The sequence below is a fragment of the Lathamus discolor genome, chromosome Z (genome assembly GCF_037157495.1).
Source record: "Lathamus discolor isolate bLatDis1 chromosome Z, bLatDis1.hap1, whole genome shotgun sequence".
NCBI lineage: Eukaryota > Metazoa > Chordata > Aves > Psittaciformes > Psittacidae > Lathamus > Lathamus discolor.
Genome location: NC_088909.1, coordinates 34,675,857 through 34,695,517, shown reverse-complemented (window position 1 = coordinate 34,695,517; position 19,661 = coordinate 34,675,857). Strand labels below are relative to the sequence as shown.

At 41.0% G+C, this 19,661-nt stretch overlaps 1 protein-coding gene across 1 annotated transcript in view; it reads right to left on the bottom strand.

Annotated features, from left to right (window-relative positions):
• ACOT12 (acyl-CoA thioesterase 12) overlaps positions 1-19,661 on the bottom strand; it is a 35,301-nt gene that overhangs the window by 13,439 nt on the left and 2,201 nt on the right. The window contains exons 2-8 of the mRNA XM_065661700.1: positions 19,048-19,117; positions 12,400-12,460; positions 11,325-11,426; positions 9,178-9,310; positions 7,135-7,285; positions 1,521-1,640; positions 36-186 (exon numbers count right to left, since the gene is read on the bottom strand). Of these exons, the coding sequence (XP_065517772.1) occupies positions 36-186; positions 1,521-1,640; positions 7,135-7,285; positions 9,178-9,310; positions 11,325-11,426; positions 12,400-12,460; positions 19,048-19,117 (788 nt within the window). The remainder of the gene's footprint in view (positions 1-35; positions 187-1,520; positions 1,641-7,134; positions 7,286-9,177; positions 9,311-11,324; positions 11,427-12,399; positions 12,461-19,047; positions 19,118-19,661) is intronic.

Below are 19,661 nucleotides of genomic sequence, written 5' to 3'. Positions count from 1 at the left end.
ATGCATTCATCCTACTCCTGAGGATGAGAGCTGACCTGTGTAGTAGGTTTGATTCTGGGGAGGGTGAGCAGCTCTCCACTGTCATTCACAGCGTTAAAAATGAGAAACGCGCTGTTAATGTGCCGTGCCTGGTTCTTGATCCATTCTTCACAGTTATAAGCCTCGACACGGACACCAACCTCCACACTGAAATAGAAGTTTAAATTAACTATTGAACTACTAAAAGTGATGCAGAAGTAGCTCTGAGACATACTAAAAAGGGCTGCTGGATACCTTTCTCTACAAGGGAGGCCTCACTCAAATAGCTTCTGTAGCATACAAAATAAATTACTCAGTCTGGACAGAAACATTTCAGAAATAAAATAATAGGTGGCACTAGCTTGAATTAAGTAACAAAATATGACCACCAGTAAGCATACTGTGAGAACAGATGGCAAAAGTGAACAGGATGATACTGATTTGACATTCAGCAGAAGCATGGTATGAAGGCAGTTCATTCCCTGATAGCATTCAGTGGGGCCAAATACACTTATAAAGAAAACAGGCACAGAACAGCAATGCCACGGCAACGTTTGCTGCTTGTACAGAATATGGAGGATGAATTACTTTAGCTTCTGCCTTCTTGCGGCTTGTTTTGCTACACCTTTTGCAACTTCTGAACATGTCCTCCTGCTGGGACAGGGTTTCCATAAGATGTGTCACAGCCCTGGCATAACCTAAGAGTCTGCTGGCCCAAAGCCATGCTGTAGATGGGGAAATAGCCTAGCAGAGAAGTGCTATCCTGTTGCCAAAGGTTAGAGGAGAATAATTCTCTATAAGGCAAATATGACAGTAGCCCTGCTTTTGTAGAGAAGGTAGCACATGCATGGGAAAATGAGAGTAACCATTAGCAAGAAGGCTTTCTGTATGATGGGTCAACAGCCACACCACTAAATTCCAGGAACAGGCATTCAGTGTGCTAAAATCTCTGTTTCATGGTTACAGTGACCATATACTCAACTAAAGATAAAATTTCAGCATGGGCTGCAGCCATTTATTCCAAACTGCAACTGGCAATTCCTCAGCTCTATGTACACCCAAACCAACACTGGGAAGAAATAAACAAAATAAAGCATGAATTTTGCCAGCAACAAATAGAACCTAGATCTGAAAAGAGATGCCAAGACAAGAAGATCCTGGCAGCGTGCTTGAGTGTTATGACGAAACAAAGCTGTGGGATCAACACATCTCTTGAAAATCCCTGAATTTCAAAGTTCCATTCATGGTCTGAATTTGAAGGATTGGAATTTTTGTAACAAATGATCTTTAAATTGAGAGTGAATGTCAGAGAACAAATTTTCAAAACTGAGAAAAGTAAAAAAAAAAAAAGTACACACAGACAGTTACAGGTATATCCCTGAAAGCCCCAGCAGAAAAATAATTTATTTAGTAATGCAAATCGTACAGATAGCTGCAACCTGAAACATTCATTTAGGCTGGTGCTGGACAAGTCGAGGAAGACAACCAGATGAGGAGCTTACCTATTCTGAAATGTATTGTTCACAATTGCATTGAAAACAAGGCGGTCACCTACAACGGATGGTCCCCAGAATTTAAACATATTGACTGATTTCAGGACAGGATATGAATGACAAAGGCGGCTGAAAAAGAAAGCAAAAGAGGCAGAGAGCAAAACATACAGTTGCGTTAAAAAACCTTGATGCTAGATTTGAAGTGGGTAGTGATTAGAGAAACAAGGTTTGTGCAACCCAGAACATCACTATATTACTCTGATTTATTCCATAACCCACTGAAATAGAGTTAACATGTTCAGCTCCAAGTGCATACAATTCCAGCTTCAAACATAATAGTACCATTTATGTCATGCTGTTTCATTTTCAACACACTTTTTACAAACACTGACTATAATTAACTCTTGCTGCTTGATACTACGTTGTTTTGGAGCCAGATGAGGAATCCTTTACCTACAGAGTAACCATTTACTTCACAGAGGTTCATTAATTTCTATATGACAGCATGGGGAGTAGGATATTGCTCAGTATGTAGAAAAGCCAAATGATAAATCCTTTAAACGATTAAAAGAAACCTGAGCAGAAAGGTTGAGCTCCAGAAAAAATGTTCAAGTAAAACACTGTCAGTCTGTCTATTTAACACTTGTACTGTTTTGCTTGCTTATCAGATGTTTTCTGCTAGCATTATATGAAATAACAATTAAAACCTACTAATGTAACTGTCAAATGCATAGTTGGTTTTGTTCTGGTTTTTGTGTTTGTTTTTTTTTTTGTTTTAAATTTCGGTCTGTTTTACTATGTTATGTGCAGTTCGCTACTGGTGCTGAGCTGGGAAACACATCTTTGCACATACAAAAGAATATAAAGACGTTGAAGTGATCACTTACTGATTCAGAAACTGTTGGCTACATTTCAAAAGCTGAGGGGACAACAGTGTATTACAAACACACAAATCTTAGTAAGCTTGTTCCCTTTATCCTTCTGATTGCATAGTGTGTCTGCTCAGCTGTCTTTTCTTATTTCAGACCTAATCCTCCACTGTGCTCAATTATATGTAGTCGTGTTCAGCTGGGTTGTCCTACTGTATCTCTGTACTGCTCGTGAAATAGGCTGTAGCCACTGTGGTAAAACTTTGCATGTCTACGACAGAAGATAGTCTGTGCCATCTAGTACCCTTTCTACAAGTATACTTGTAAAGCTGCCTTTAGACCAGTACAGTGGATTAACAGATACACACCTGATCAAACCCAGCCACACAGCTAAAGAAAAAGTTTTGCTAAAGAAAGCCTTTGCAATAGTCTGTCATCTATACTAGGGAATTCCAACAACTCATCGCTTCTCTAACTTTCACAGACATTCCAGGAAAAAAGTCTGCAGCACAGATACAGGTTAAGGGTTTGTGGAATTAGGGTCTCGTTTGCATGCTCTCTGGAGTGGGCAAAAATTAGGTTTCTTCAAAAGGGATGTGAGCAGCAGGTTGAGGGAAAGGATTCTCCCCTCTGCTGTGCTCTGGGGAGACCCCCCTGCAGTCCTGCATCCAGCTCTGGGGCAACACCACAAGAGGGGCATGGAGCTGTTGGAGCGAGTTCAGAGGAGGCCACCGAGATACTGTGAGGGCTGGAGCAGCTCTGCTCTGGAGACAGGCTGAGAGAGCTGGGCTGGTTCAGCCTCAAGAAGAGAAGGCTCCTTAAGGGGAGACCTTAGAGCAGCTGCCAGTGCCTGAAGGGGCTGCAAGAAACTTGGAGAAGGGCTTTTAACAAGGGGCTTCTGTAGGGATAGGACAAGGGGGAATGGCTTTAACCTGACAAGAGGGGAGAATGAGATGGGATCTTAGGAAAAAGTTCTTCCCTGCGAGGGTGGTGAGTAGCTGTCACAGGTTGCCCAGAGAAGCTGTGGCTGCCCCATCCCTGGCAGTGGTCAAGGCCAGGTTGGACAGGGCTTGGAGCAACCTGGTCTAGTGGAAAGCATCCATGCCTGCGAAATGGGGATGGAACTGGATGACCTTTAAGGTCCCTTCCAATCCAAACCATTCCATGATGCTACGATTCTATGATTTAGGAGTTATAAATGTAGTCAAAGTCCCAGTCTTTACTGGAATCTCTCGGGATCACATGAGTAGGGAACAATATGCAATAATGCCATTTATTTTTGGACTTTGAAAAAACACGGTCTGTCCTCATGCATATGTGCAAAACTCCTCAGTAAGAATCCCATATGCACATCTGAGAATAGATTTTTCATTGTGCAGATCTTAAAACTCAAGTTTGGTAGCATTCCTACCTTTTAACTTAACTGCACTCTGCAAACTGATGTACCAGAACTCTTAAAAGCACACAATTACCTGTAGCTAACTAACTGGTACATCTTTCTAACAGACTAATAGATTTAAATGACTGCCATTAAGTTGCTCCTCTGATTTTAAATGCAAAATAGTGATCTTATCTACAGCGTTCACAAGAAAGATGCAGACACAGTATCACTGAAAATAAGGGAGGCAAACCCCAGAAATTAGGCCTAAATATTCCAGTTTTCCTGAAAGACTATGCCCCAAATACTTATACTGCAAGTGTATGAAACACAAAAGTACAGATCAAAATCAAACTAATATTATTAATATTCACATGTCTTTATTGCTATCTGCGATATTTTCATCTACTATCCAGACAGAAAACTGTGGGCAGGAGGGAAGTGGGAGAATTTAAGGGTGAGTAACCTTTAAAACACCCTTAGAAATGTACTTGTCAAGTGTCAGCCCTCCTCTTGTGCTCCTCCATCGGTTTGTGGCCATAGCAACTCTTAATTGGCACCTTAAAAGGTCAGGTCTAATTGTGAGTGGCCTAACAAAAGGTTTGTATCAAAACTAGCCATTTCTCAAGCATAAAGCACAAAATCTCTGTTTTTAACAAGTCTCTGTCACCAGCTATTACTCCTGAAATTTTCAACATGACGAATTGTGTTTGACATACATTAATTCAAACAAAAAAACTTCAGTACTTGGTTTGCTGATGTCTTCTTTTTGAACCTAAGTGTGACTCTAATGGAAAAAAATAATGAAAAATGAAAACAGGTAAATATTTTGGGTCATATTATGGCAAAGATCTGAAACAATCCCTTGGAAGCCAATAAAATGACATACTTGTGTAAGGTCAGTGCATTCTAATATTACTAAAACTAGCTGTTCATCCAACCCCTATAGAAAATCTGTTCTTATCTGTACAACTACTGGCTACAAATTGAAACTAAATTAATAATGAATGGGAAAGTCATTTAATTATTGAAGTTAAAAAGCGAAAACATATCTAACATCCCTGCAGTGAATTAGGTCACTTAGTATGCAAAAAGAATTCAAACTGAAACTCTAGTTTTGCTAACAAAGAAGCTTTGTACAGCGTCCAAGAACAAGGAGGGATAAAAACAACGGCTTTATTTCACTGGCAGAGAAATTAAATGATTTTAAGTCTAGGCCAAACTGACAAGCAATACTAGGCAGTGTTAAAAAATACTTCGCACTTAATACCTGAAGATGACAAAGCCCTTTAAAAAGCTAAAAATATTATGATCCATAGGATGGGGACTCAGACTGAAAGGTTAAATGACTTGCTGAAGGTTATGGATCCATTCTGTGTGTGCACCAACAAAACAGAACCTGTTTCGATTCTTTTTCTCTGACTTACTCTTTCTTCTGGCATAAGGATCTGCAGACTAATACCCAAAAGTGAAGGGACTTCTGAATATCAGTTGATAGAGGGTTTGTACTGGTTTTACCCTGACTTAACAAGTAACCCTACATTTAAAACAATGCACCAACCACCAGGAGGGCAAGCTTTTATTCTGATGTCCAGTGCTGACTTTCTACTGAGATTCTCAAGAGGAGAACATTGCCTCTTTTGCCTTAGGGTCTCCATGTGTAACAGAATCATAGAATCATAGAATCACAGAATCACTGAATCATAGAATAGTTAGGGTTGGAAAGGACCTCAAGATCATCTAGTTCCAACCCCCCTGCCATGGGTAAGGACACCTCCCACTAAACCATGCCACCCAAGGCTTCGTCCAACCTGGCCTTGAACACTGCCAGGGATGGAGCACTCACAACACCCCTGGGCAACCCATTCCAGTGCCTCACCACCCTAACAGGAAAGAATTTCCTCCTTATATCCAATCTAAACTTCCCCTGTTTAAGTTTTAACCTGTTACCCATTGTCCTGTCACTACAGTCCCTAATAAAGAGTCCCTCCCCAGCATCCCTATAGGCTCCCTTCAGATACTGGAAGGCTGCTATGAGGTCTCCACGCAGCCTTCTCTTTTCCAGGCTGAACAGCCCCAACTTCCTCAGCCTGTCTTCATAGGGGAGGTGCTCCAGTCCCCTGATCATCCCTTGTGGCCCTCCTCTGGACTTGTGCCAACAGTTCCATGTCCTTTTTATGTTGAGGACACCAGAACTGCACACAATACTCCAGGTGAGGTCTCACGAGAGCAGAGCAAAGGGGCAGGATCACCTCCTTCAACCTGCTGGTCCCGCTCCTTTTGATGCAGCCCAGGATACGGTTGGCTTTCTGGACTGCGAGCGCACACTGAAGCTGGCTCATGTTCATTTTCTCATTGACCAACACCCCCAAGTCCTTTTCCGCAGGGCTGCTCTGAATCTCTTCTCTGCCCAACCTGTAGCTGTGCCTGCGATTGCTCCGACCCAGGTGTAGGACCTTGCACTTGGCATGGTTAAACTTCATAAGTTGGCATCAGCCCACCTCACAAGCAAGTAAAGGTCCCTCTGGATGGCATCCCTTCCCTCCAGCGTATCAACCAAACCACACAGCTTGGTGTCATTGGCAAACTTGCTGAGGGCGCACTCAATCCCACTGTCCATGTCACCAAAAAAGATGTTGAACAAGATCGGTCCCAACACTGATCCCTGAGGGACACCACTCGTTACTGGTCTCCAGCTGGACATTGAGCCATTGACCACAAATCTCTGCGTGCGGCCATCCAGCCAGTTCTTTATCCACCAAGTGGTTTATCTATCGAGCTGATGTCTCTCTAATTTAGAGACAAGGATGTTGTGTGGGACAGTGTCGAATGCTTTGCACAAGTCCAGGTAGATGACATCAACTGCTCTGCCCTTGTCCACCAGTTCCATAGCCCATCACAGAAGGCCACCAAATTGGTCAGGCAGGATTTCCCCTTAGTGAAGCTAAGCTGGCTGTCACCAAGCACCTTTTGGTTTTCATGTGCCTTAGCGTGCCTTCCAGGAGAAGCTGCTCCAAGATTTTACCAGGCACAGAGGTGAGACTGAGTGGTCTGTAATTCCCTGGGTCTTCCATTTTCCCCTTCTTGAAAATGGGGGTGATATTTCCTTTTTTCCAGTTGTCGGGAACTTCACCTGACTGCCATGATTTTTCAAATATGATGGACAGAAGAATAACATTAGTCTCCCACAGGGGTGTGGCACGCTGGGGGAACTGTACCACATGATTACTTCAAAGGCCTCCTGCAATCTTAGAAGGAAGAAAAGTCACAAAGGCTTGGGTCTGTATTTTTCATAAAATAAATCCTTGTGAAACCCTTAATGTTAAAATCACATCCATTTAGAACCATGTGCAAAGACTATGATATAGAAAACTACCTTGCTGAAATACTTGCCACCGTTTCCATCCAAGCCATAATCTGGCCACCAAAAGTGTTTCCATGATGGTTTGCATGAGGAGGCTGGACAAGCTCAATACTCTGTACATGAGTAAGGTCAGTTGAAACTCCATGCTCCTCTTCAAAAGTATCTGAAATATAGCAGCAATGTATTAATGAATTATTTCAGCTAGTAACTCTGATAACCAAGAAGAAAATACCCCACTATTGAAGGGTGCAATTTGCTTCAGGCAACACTGAAAAGAATTAAAAGAGAAAGGCACAGAAGACCCCTGTTTTTCTCAAGGCTGAAGATTTATCTCCCAAGGGACATAACTACTAGGGGATGGTGCACGCTGCAGTCTATCACAGCACAGTGATCCTTCCCAGCCCCCCTACAATCTTTCAAGAAGTGGTGTCAGAAGAAGTCACCATGAAGCTTGGCTATCTGTGAATGCAGACAGCCAACAGCCTCTGCATATGCCTGTGATTATTCATGGTTGCTATGGGTGCTATGCATGACCTCTAATGGATGTTGTCAGAGAGTTTATCACTTGTTCAAATGACTTTCATAGACTTTGACCACCATATATGATGGCCACCTGTGTAAATGTGTCTAATTAAGGTTAGGCATGATTGTTTCAACAAATCTTGTGATTACCAGAGACAATACAGGAGGCAAGAGAGTAAGAAATATGGATCTGAATCAGTAACGATCTTCCATTGTCTGAGCATTTTCTAGTTCCATTTTCAAATGTTTAGCTATACATCCACACTCTAATCTCTTTTTGCAGTTATGTTTTGCGAGATCAGATTTAGACATGTGATGATGCCAATCATTCTAAAGTGTATCTTTATCTGAATTGTACTTTTGACTTCTGCCATAATTAACTGAAGTTATGATTATACGAAAGTGTGGACGTATTTGAATAACTCGCACTTCGGACCTACTTAAGGTGTTGCATAAGATCACTCAGAAAACAAACTTCACTTTCTGGATACGATTTATACCTATTTTGCTACCTGGCAGCCTTTATATACAGTATTTTCTTCTCTCTTTCCCCTGTTTTGCTTGTTCTGTCTCCTTAAGGAGGTGAATTAGTGCTAACAATGATAAGATCCTTCAAGGAAGTTCCGAGGCAAGGCAGTGGAAACAAAATCATCAACCTCCGATTTGTCTTTCATGGTATTAAGCTGTTTCCTATGAGGCAGTTACCATGAAGACAAATAACTTGTTTGCTTCTAGCTTCTAGCAAACAAGTCTCTTCAGTTCTAGATAATCTTATTCAATTGTTACAACTAGAATCTATATTTACAACAGGTTTATCCTTTCCTCAGTAAAACCGCATGATGTCTGTTGTTTATATGTGGAGCTATGGCTCAGATTTTCCAAATACCAGCATATTTCTTAACTGCTGTGAATAATTTCTTTTGTAGGGGAGCTCAGCAACTTTTGAGTGCAACTGTCTTTAAGAACAGAGATAAGAAATAAAGACAACCCCGCCTTGTAGCTCAGTTTTTCTAATTTGGTCATGAGGAGTTTAAATTTCTTTTACCTGTTTTGACCTCCATGTAGTAAAGCTTCTCCTGCTTCTTGGTAACAATCTCACAAGATAAACAGACTTCTTATTGCTTTCTTGCAAAGACATAGCTCTAAGCCTGAGTGAATTTTATCCTCCTATCAATATTACAACTAGTGTCACAGGACTTTTGCAAAAAGGAAACATAGAAATTCCAACATAGGAATTTTGCAAAATTCTGTGTGACCTGTTAAACCTTACACAGATAACCTACATGAAATCTGCATTTCACATCTATTTAACGCATGCTTAGCCTTCAATCCTGCATTTTTAAATCTGGAATGTCTGAAAGACAAATGCCACTCTATCAGAATGTCTTACACACCCTCACAGATCCGGCACATGCTTTTCTACATGATACCACAACGTCAAAGAGCTCTACTCAGGCATTTTGTCTGCTTTTTTCCTCCCTTGCAGCTGTTCATAAGTCATTTGTTCCATCCTTTATGCTGCACAGTAATCACCTTCTTTATTACTCTCCTGCATTAGGTTCTGAAAGACCTGTTCATAGCCCAGTCGGATTCTTCTTCTCTCAATAGCCAGGCTGTGCTCCAGGTGGTCTTCTGTAGACAGAAGCTTTACAGGTTCTAATTCAATCTATGCGAACAAACAAACAAACAAAAAAAAGGTTCTGAACACCATAATCATAACAAAGTGCACTTTGAACTTAAAATGGCATCAGCACTTTCTACAATCTTTTGCTATCAAGTGTCCAAGATGACAAGTTCTAGTAATACAAACAAGTACAGAGTTAAAGTTCAAGAGATTCTGCATGATCCTTTTTGAATCACTTGTTAAAACGCAGTAACAAAGTGCTTTTAGCTTTTAAATACAAATGTGCATGACAGCACATGCAGTTTAAGACAATTCTCACTTAGAAAAAAAAAAGGAAAAGATCTTGATATGTAGGTTTGACTGTTGATTTTTTGTATCAGAAAAATAATGTAGCTGCATTAATCAGTCGTATAGTCTATGGGAAAGTGTATGCCAGAGCTGATTGCCACCCAGAACAGAAATAGGTCCCTCTATGGAATGCATGCAGAAATGCTCTCCATACTCACATTGCCTATTCCACCTATACTGAGGACCAGTTTTCAAAGAAGCACTGAGGTGCACTGAGGTGGAGGAGAAACACATGAACACCCAGAACTTGGTGCAGCTTCAGACTACAGTTATGCCCAAAACTGCTACTTGTGCTCAGATGCACACCCTTCTCTTGCCAAGATCAGACCTTCTCCCGTAAGTAAAAATTCCCATGTATGTCGGTTCAATAACAAACTCAATCCAAACCTGTACTGGCTTAAGAAAATTATTACATTTAGATGAACACTGCAGAGGTGCACTGAACAGTCACTTGTGTGACTTGTCTACAAGGTCTACCCTCAGAAACCCTAAAATAATGCACAAGCACTGCAACACGGGCAAATACAACATTCTGTATCCTGCAGTAGTGCTGCTCATGTTTCTCAAGAAGGCTCCGAGTCTTAGCTCAAGCTCTCTTGCAGCTTCCTTGCCTCCTTTCTGGCCCTTCTGGACAGCTTCCTAGCTTTTTCCAGACAGCCCCACTAAAAGATTAAGATGGTGAGTGCATACTGTTGCTCTCTACTCAATTTTAGCAACAGTTGCCCAGAAAAGTGGATTTGGAAAAACATTCTTTAATTTCTCAACACTATAATTGGTGATGGAATTTGAACTGAAGTCTCAAACTCCCTCTGGGGTGTTACTGTCTTAAACCTAACCTTAATCATCACCAATTTAATCCTGAATGAATCTCCCTGGAAATTTGGGCAAAAGGTAAATGTGTAAATGGGTTGACGCCACCGATATGATATAAATCAATAATAAACAATCCTTACTTTATACTATTTTGGTGTTTTCGGGTTAACCAATTTAGCTATTAACCTTTCAGAGACAAGCTGGGCTTTAGTTTTGGTAAAACTGCTCTGATCGGTCTCTTCTGCAAACTAAGCATGAGAAAGTAATTTCTCATATGAAAGCTTTAAAAGAACTGTGCCTGCTTGGCACAGCAATGTGAAGGCTAACAGTACCATGACTGATTTCTAAATGTCTCCAGGGAGCCAAACACTGGGGAGAAGAAACGACACTGGCATGAAAACTAATTAACATAAATGGCAAAGAATTAATTTAGATTGGAAGCTACCTTAAAAATAATGTCTTTTATGTGAATAGTGATATCTGAACAACCTCCTCAAAAGGGGAAGTAAAGGATAAAGAAACCCCACCCCAAACACCCTTGCAGATTTCAGAATGTAGATAGATCAGTAACTGAAAAGGAGAGAGACTATGCAGACTCATAAGTATCTCTCTTCCAGTGCTTTCCTCTCTCAATATTGCAAAGACACTAGTTCTGTTATTAGCAAACATGAAACACAAAGTGGAAACAATAAGAAAAAGCCTAGGAATTTCAGAACAGATATGTGGGGAAAAAAAAGCGTCTCCATAAAGTCTGCACTTCATACTGTTTTCCTATTACTTTTCAGAATAACAGGTATGAACATTTTAGTGTGTTTCACAACCAGAAAAGTTGGATTATTTAGCAGAAACTAACTCAGTCCCAGTAATTTAGCATAGAAGGAAACAGAAGAAATACCTTTCCAGCACCAACTGGTTTGGCTACATATGTTGCATATGCCACACTCACAATTTTTTCAACATTAGTCAAAACATCCTGTACCATAACCTTGATGCCAACCTAGAAGGAAGAAGGTAGTGAAGAAGGAGACAAAAAGATTATTTACATCATTGTCAGCTGAATTGAGACAAAATGGTGCAGTCTCTCAATGAAAAGAACGTAAAAGAACTGCTCTGCTACCACTGAGATATCTCTGAACACATAAGAACATCACAATATTCACTGAGTTCTGAAAAGTGTTTTAGTGCAACTGTAGGTATGCTTAGCATCACTTGTAAAATAAAGTAAAAAACTGGAAAGACACTTAATCGTATGGGTCTGTCTTTCCATTTACATGTGTACCATTTGGAGTCCCTGAGATCTGTATGAGCAGAGAAGTCTGTATAAAGCTATAAAACTCGAGGAAACACTTCAAGGTGAAACAGTGTAATTGATCCTGTGTGACACACGCCTGACATGAATCAAAGCTTCTGACTGTTTTCTAGCTTTTACAACCTTTCAGAATACATTCTCTGTGAGATGCACCACCCTATGAACAAGAATTGGGCTTGGGCATAATGCAGAGAAACTGAACCTTAAGGTTCAGTTAGGATTTCAAGTAAGTGATTGGGCAATGCACTGCATACTTGCTACAAAATGAAGAGTACAAACATGCATACACCTGAGATACATTTTTGTATCAGAAGTTTCAAAAATACTTAGAACCCCACCTAGCCAGTGGATCCTAGCTCTGACCTAAAGACTGCTTAAAGGTCAACTGCTTTGGACTGGACCAACACCACCTACCCTACCCTGTCCATTACACCTGCCAAATATTTTAAGTCTTCAGAGTCCAGTTTCTATTTTGACACCGACTATTTTACAGGAAACATGCAACTATGATACGCATTATGAAAACAGTTTAATTAGGCAGACATTCTTTGAGCAGATATTTAGGTATCTGCACAAAGCTCCCGGATCCACGCTGCATTCCTCCATTCTCCCACCTGACTTCTATTCTTTAAATATTGTTAAAATAGTGATGATCTCTTACCTCCATGCTGGTTTTGAATGCTCTGTTCACCTTTGCTTTGATGGTAATAATCTGTCCAACCCTGTTAAGAAAAATAGCATGGTATGTAATCATGCAGCTTCATAAGGGCTTGAACCCGCCTCTCTAGATATTCCTAATAGTGAAGAAAATCTCATTAATCAGTTTGTGCCTTCCATCCCATACTGAAAACACACTGAAAAAGGTGTAGCTCTAATTCACCAGACTTCATTCATGCTCAGTAACAATGCTAGTTGTTCAGAAAACTGTGTAAGCTTAGTACTAGCATTTGTTCTCCTTGCTGATGCCTGTGTGACATCAGGCATGCTTCAGGCCCCACGACCCCCAAGAAATTTTGGCCTACATTCTGCTTTTGGTCAAAGGGACACATCTGTCTGCAAAACAAGATATATCTATCACACAAGATACACTCCTTGTATACTCTCCAGCATACAGATACATGTATATGAAGAAATAATACCTGGAGGAAAAGTGCTCTTTCACATCTTTGAAGGATGGGGAAAGAGGTCACTGCAAGTTTTAGCCAAGAACAGGGCTGCAGCATGTCCCTTCTGTTCTCTAACAGCACACCCCTGAACAACTACTCTTCCCCATTTACCTACAAAGAATCCCCAAACAGAATGGTATCTTTCTACCTAAATAGTATCCAATTTAAATGAGAAACTAATTTATTTCCTTCTGGAATGTCTGAAGTACCTGTTATGTGTTGGTAACAGCAGTGACTCTGAACAGGCAGCGCTGAAAGGCTGGAAGTAACACAGTTTCCCCTAAAACTGCCTTATTGAGCACAGCAATAAAAGGACATGATGTGCATGGTAAGTCAGAACAACAGACAAAATAACTGGGCATCAGGCCACTGCCTTCAGGGAATTTAGACAGACTGACAATTGTAAAGATCAGTCCCAGAGTAGGCTAAGGGCAGCTAGCTACATCTGAGTCTTGAAAATGTAATTCAGACCACTTGAGTACCTATGAAATAGGCATTTATAGCTAAGGATTTGGCACAGTTATGACCTGAGTTTATATTAAAAAAATCTTTTATCATTTCTCCCTGATTAATAGGGTTTTGACATATAAAGGTATCTGGCTTTTCTTAAATTGCTTTTCTCTATGCCAGAACTTCAAATGAATTGTTACCAAACACTAGAATGGGGAATAGGAAACCTGCTCCTTTACAATACCAGACACAACCAACCAATTACATGGAAACTTTCTTCTTCTTCACATTCAAGAACACAAGTGGAAGCCTTTGAGTACATGGGGGAAGAAAATGGCTGTACAAAGGAAGACCATATGCAAATATACAGCCCTCATTAGCATTTGAAGAACATATTCAGAAGGAATTGTTCCATCATTGATTGCAAAGAAAAAGCACAATCGTTAATACAGTAATTCTAAACTCACAGCTAAGGGAACCACCAGAAAAAGGAGAATGTGTTCATAATTGTAACACAATATTTATGTCTAAGTTTGGAGAAGAAGTTAACATTATAATGTTGTAAAGGCTTTAGAAAGGTTCAAGTCAAAACCCAATCAAGTGCCCTGAAACACTTCTGAAGGCTCTGTATTTGTCGTAAAACTCCCAAGAGGGAGCACTACAGTAACACAGCAGTAGCAGTAATGATAACTACATGGTGAAAAAAAGACAATATGCTAACTGGGCTACCCACACAATTAAAAGCAACATATGCCAACAGTAAGAGAGGCCTTCCCTAAAAAGAATTCAGTCTCTACAGACGCATGAAGGGGATGTTATGGTCCCTGACAAAAATATCACAACACTGGATTGTCCATGAGGTCCCATCAGGGACTGCAAAGGTCTCAATCTCAGGCTTACTGGCCTGTAAGCATTCTTCTGTACAAAGATTGTTTATTTCACCTTTGTCAGTGCCACCTCCCTGCTGACCTCTGTTCTTCTCTGTGAGAACATTGCATAAGAAAGTTTGAGAGAGGTAAATCTGGGTCTGTCTATGAGAAAGCTGCAGGGTAGGAACAACAAAACAAAGCTGGATGTGATCTCACTGGGCCTGAGACAGTCCTGCAACAAGGCAGACATCAGACACCCTGACTGACTGGCGCCTCCCTGGTGCACAAAGCAGTCTGTGCAGCTGGCCTCACATTTTGTGGTAGAAAAGTGTACTCCTCGGGAGTCCATGGCCAGATCAGAAAATGAAGAAGCCAGAACTGAGATGGTCAGACACTATGATAGTGAAATGTCTTTTCATATACTTTCAGGAGCTGTTTCGAAATTAAATGGTTTACATTATAGCACATATTCTGTCTTTGGACAACCTAATTTATTTGGGCATTTAAACAGATAGGTAAGGGCAGAAGTCACAGAACACCATTTACCCACACAGAATCCCTAAACAGATACTCATCTGACACAAAGCAGAAAACTTTTAAAATGTAACAGAATGACAGAATATTATTCACATATGGAGCACTAACAAAATTTAAATACATTTAAAATCAGATGTTCTTACTACCACTGAACTGCTGCATATTAAAAAAACAAGGAAGAGGTATTTATTTGTTATTATGGCATAAAATTGAGCTTTGCAATAAAGAGATTTGTGGAAATACCTGTTTCCATGTCAACCAAAAAGAAGTATGTACAGAAGAGTTAATCCTTACAGAACATTTGGTAACCTGAGTTAGGTAAATGAAACCTTGTAGTAGGTAGCTTACAAAGTATCTTTTAATTTTGAGGGAGATACAAGAGCTCTCTTATTTATGCAAGATGTCTGTATAATCAAAATGATCTGGCAAAATTTTGGAAATTATACAGTAAACTAAAATCAGAATGTTAGAGATAACCTGAGGCTGAAAAACAATTATTGAAACCACAGTTACTAGGCTTGTAGCCTGAATTCATGTTAAAAATGAAAAATTGGTACCATAAGAGGAAGGACTAGATACATATTGGAAACAAATTTGGAAGGAAAAGCATTTTCATTACACTTAAGGATCTCTGTTCTGCTCCTGGAAACTGTTTTTCTCCAGAGAGAAAACTGCTCTGAAGCTAGTGAAGTCTGAAATATTATGCCTGAAATACTATGCCTGAATTCATTTCTAGGACTCTCTGATTACAGTTTTCACAGAGAGGATTTTTTTCCTAAGGATAAATAAAAGAAACCAAACTAAAAAACAGAAATGAATTACACGCAGGACAAACACTTTAATTTTGTAAATCTTACCAAAACACTCTCTGGACTTCTTGACTTAGAATGACAATGTTCACTTCTTTGTTACTACTTCTAGTTCTCATACTAATGGCCACTAGTCTAAAAATCTGCTGTTCAGAACTGTGAGAGGATGTCTGTTTTAAACTCCTGTGCTGCAAACAGTTTTAAGTTGACATCAGCTGTACATTCAACAGCCAGCATTGTTTGCTTCAGTCAGGACAACTGCACACATGTTCATCAGTGTAACCCACAGGCTCATTCCATCTAAGCACTCACTGATTTCCAGATTGCAAGGTGTAAAAATACATAAAACCTACAAAGTGATGGCTTTAAGTTTCTGTAAAGATATGGCTTCGAAATAAACATGCAATTTCCTCTTTCAGTGTCTTTTATCCTTTGGAAAATAATGAAAAATGGTTAAAACAGAAGTCCTGTATTATCCTGTAGACTGTTCTGGTTTAAGCCCAGCTAGCAGTAAGTACCATGCAGCTGCTCTCTCACTCACTCAGGCTCCGGGTGGGATGGGGAGGAGAATCAGAAGAAGATTAAATCCATGTGTTGAGATGAGAACAGTTTAATAACTAAAATTAAGTAAAATCTAATAATAATAGAAATTATAACAACGATAAAAATATTTGTAATAGTAACATGTGTCCTGGGTTCAGCTGTAACAGTTATTTTTCTCCTTCTTAGTAGCTGGTGCAGTGCTGTCTTTCGGTTTTAGTCTGAGAACAATGCTGATAACACACCAATGTTTTAGTCGTTGCTAAGTAATTCTTATCCCGATCAAGGACTGTTCAGTCTTTCATGCTCTGCCAGTGGAGAGGGGCAGAGGAAGCCGGGAGGAAGCAGAGACAGGACAGCTGACCCAAACTACCCACAGAATCCCAATCACAGAATCCCAAGGGTTGGAAGGGACCTAAAAAGATCATCTAGTCCAACCCCCCTGCAAGAGCAGGGTAACCTACAGTACATCACACAGGAACTTGTCCAGGCGGGCCTTGAATATCTCCAGTGTAGGAGACTCCACAACCCCCCTGGGCAACCTGTTCCAGTGCTCTGTCACTCTTACAGTAAAGAAGTTCTTCCTGATGTTAACGTGGAACTTCCTATGTTCCAGTTTACACCCATTGCCCCTTGTCCTATCACTGGATATCACTGAAAAAAGCCTAGCTCCATCATCCTGACACCTACCCTTTACATATTTGTAAACATTGATGAGGTCACCCCTCAGTCTCCTCTTCTCCAAGCTAAAGAGACCCAGCTCCCTCAGCCTCTCCTCATAAGGGAGATGTTCCACTCCCTTAATCATCTTTGTGGCTCTGCGCTGGACTCCTTCAAGCAATTCCCTGTCCTTCTTGAACAGAGGGGCCCAGAACTGGACGCAATATTCCAGATGCGGCCTCACCAATGCTGAGTAGAGGGGGAGGAGAACCTCTCTTGACCTACTAACCACTCCCTTTCTAATGCACCCTAAGATGCCATTTGCCTTCTTGGCCACAAGAGCACATTGCTGGCTCATGGTCATCCTCCTATCCACCAGGACCCCCAGGTCCCTTTCCCGTTCACTACTTTCCAGCAGGTCACCCCCCAACCTGTACTGGTACATGGGGTTGTTCTTCCCCAGATGCAAGACTCTACACTTGCCCTTGTTAAATTTCATCAAGTTTCTCCCCGCCCAACTCTCCAGCCTGTCCAGGTCTCGCTGAATGGCAGCACAGTCCTCTGGTGTGTCAGCCACTCCTCCCAGTTTTGTGTCATCAGCAAACTTGCTGAGGGTGCACTCAGTTCCCTCATCCAGGTCATTGATGAAAATATTAAACAGCACCGGTCCCAGCACCGACCCCTGAGGAACTCCACTAGTCACAGACCTCCAGCTAGATTCTGCGCCATTGACCACAACTCTCTGCCTTCTTCCTCTCAACCAGTTCTCGATCCACCTCACTACTTGATCGTCAAGCCCACACTTCCTTAGCTTATCTGTGAGGATGCTGTGGGAGACAGTATCAAATGCCTTACTGAAATCAAGAAAAACTACATCTACCGCTCTACCATCATCCCTCCACCTAGTCACTTCCTCATAGAAGGCTATAAGGTTGGTCATACATGACTTCCCCCTCATAAAACCCAAAGGGGTATTCCATACCCCAGCGCATCATGCTAAGTATATAGACTAAGGGAAGTCACCCAGAAGGCCCAGGCAGTTGCTCGAGTCAGGCTGGGTATCAGTCAGCGGGTGGTGAGCAACTGTATTCTCTCCCGTTGTTATCTCCCTTACCATTATTATTATTGGTGGTAGCAGTAGTGATTTGTGTTATACCTTAGTTACTGGACTGTTCTTATCTCAACCAGTGGGAGTTACATTCTTTCAATTCTCCTCATCCCACCAGGAGCTGGGGGATGAAGCTGCAGGGGGAGAGAGTGACCAGCTGTGTGTTTCTGGGCTTAAACCATGATAATAGGGAATGACTGGGGAAAAAAAAAAATGGACAAATAAAAATTCAGAAAAAACAAATGATGCACAATACAATTGCTCACAACCCCGTGACTGATGCCCACTCTGTCATCCAGCAGGAATCAGCGGCTCCCTACCACTTCCCCCATCTTCTATACTGAGCATAATAGTCTGTGGAATGGAATATCCCTTTAGATAGTTCAGATCAGCTGTCCTGTCTCTCCTCCCTCCCATCTTCTTGTGCCCCTCCTGGAAGAGCACGAGAGACTGAACAGATCAGCTGTCCTGTCTCTCCTCCCTCCCATCTTCTTGTGCCCCTCCTGGAAGAGCACGAGAGACTGAACTGTTGTTGCTCGGGGTAAGTGTTATTGAGCAACAACTAAAACATCAGTTACCAGCATTGTTGTCAGACTAAATTCAAAAAACAGCATTGCACCAGCTACTAGTTAAAAAAACAACAGTCCCAGCTGAAAGCAGGACGTTGACTCTGTCAGTATTCAGTGATCACAAACGCAAAATATTTTTGTTTTGTTACATGCACACATTTTTCTAAAAAGGCTGAAAGAAAGAGATGTTAAGAAATAAAGAGCATCTGCAACAGAAGGAGAAAAAAAAAAATCACACAATAACCATTATAGGCTATATAACCATTATAGGATATATAAATATCTTATTTAACAGAGATAAGTAACAGACTGCAGCACTGCCTTAAATTAGAGCCAAAGATCACTGGCCAATCATTTTCTTACCTGGCATCTAGGTTGCCAAGTCAAAGTAACTACAGTTTATTTTTTACGCATGAAACTGATCTCTTTTCTAGGTGGGCCAGGCTATCATAGATAAAAAAGAGCAGTTTTGAGATACAGCCCTGGGACTCTGGGGAGCCCACCAGCCTGCTATCTCAGATTTTATAACGCCTCAGTTTATCTCTGCCAAATAAGAATCTCTAGAATAAAAACATTTGACTGATGTTAGCTGGTTTTGTACCTGGCAGCCTCTTCAAACTGTATGTCATCCATAGATGCAGTCACACAAGAAACACCAGCATGTTTCTCAGCTTCAAAAGAGACACAGGGACACGCAGTTACCACATTGTGTTTGCAGCAAGCTATTCACCTATATACTTTTGCACAAGAGAGAGAGATGAAACACAATAGATCCCAGTTCTTTTGATCACCTTAATGCAAGCCTGCAGTAGACCTCTTAGAAGAACAAAAGCTAAGTAAGTTAGTATTTATCATGAAAAAAGGGTAATATCAGATGAGGCTAACTGATGATAATGTTCCTTCTCAGTTTGAAAAGCTCTAAGGTCTGTCTGTAAAAATGAACATTCTGGTTAAGACAGCATCAATAAACATGTTACAGAACAAAAAAGAGTCACATAGCATTAACACACCCAAAGAAACCTCAGCAATCTCCCTCAACACAGGATGTCAGGAATATTGGCTGTGTTAAACCAGTGTGGAAGTTTCACATCATTTGAAGACTCTCAGACACAGGAGGGAGATCTACTGGCTTATCAGCATGGTCACAGCAGTGGAGGGCAGGTAAGTGCATCCTCAGTGCTGTACTAAAAATGCAGGAATTACAGAAATGCAAAC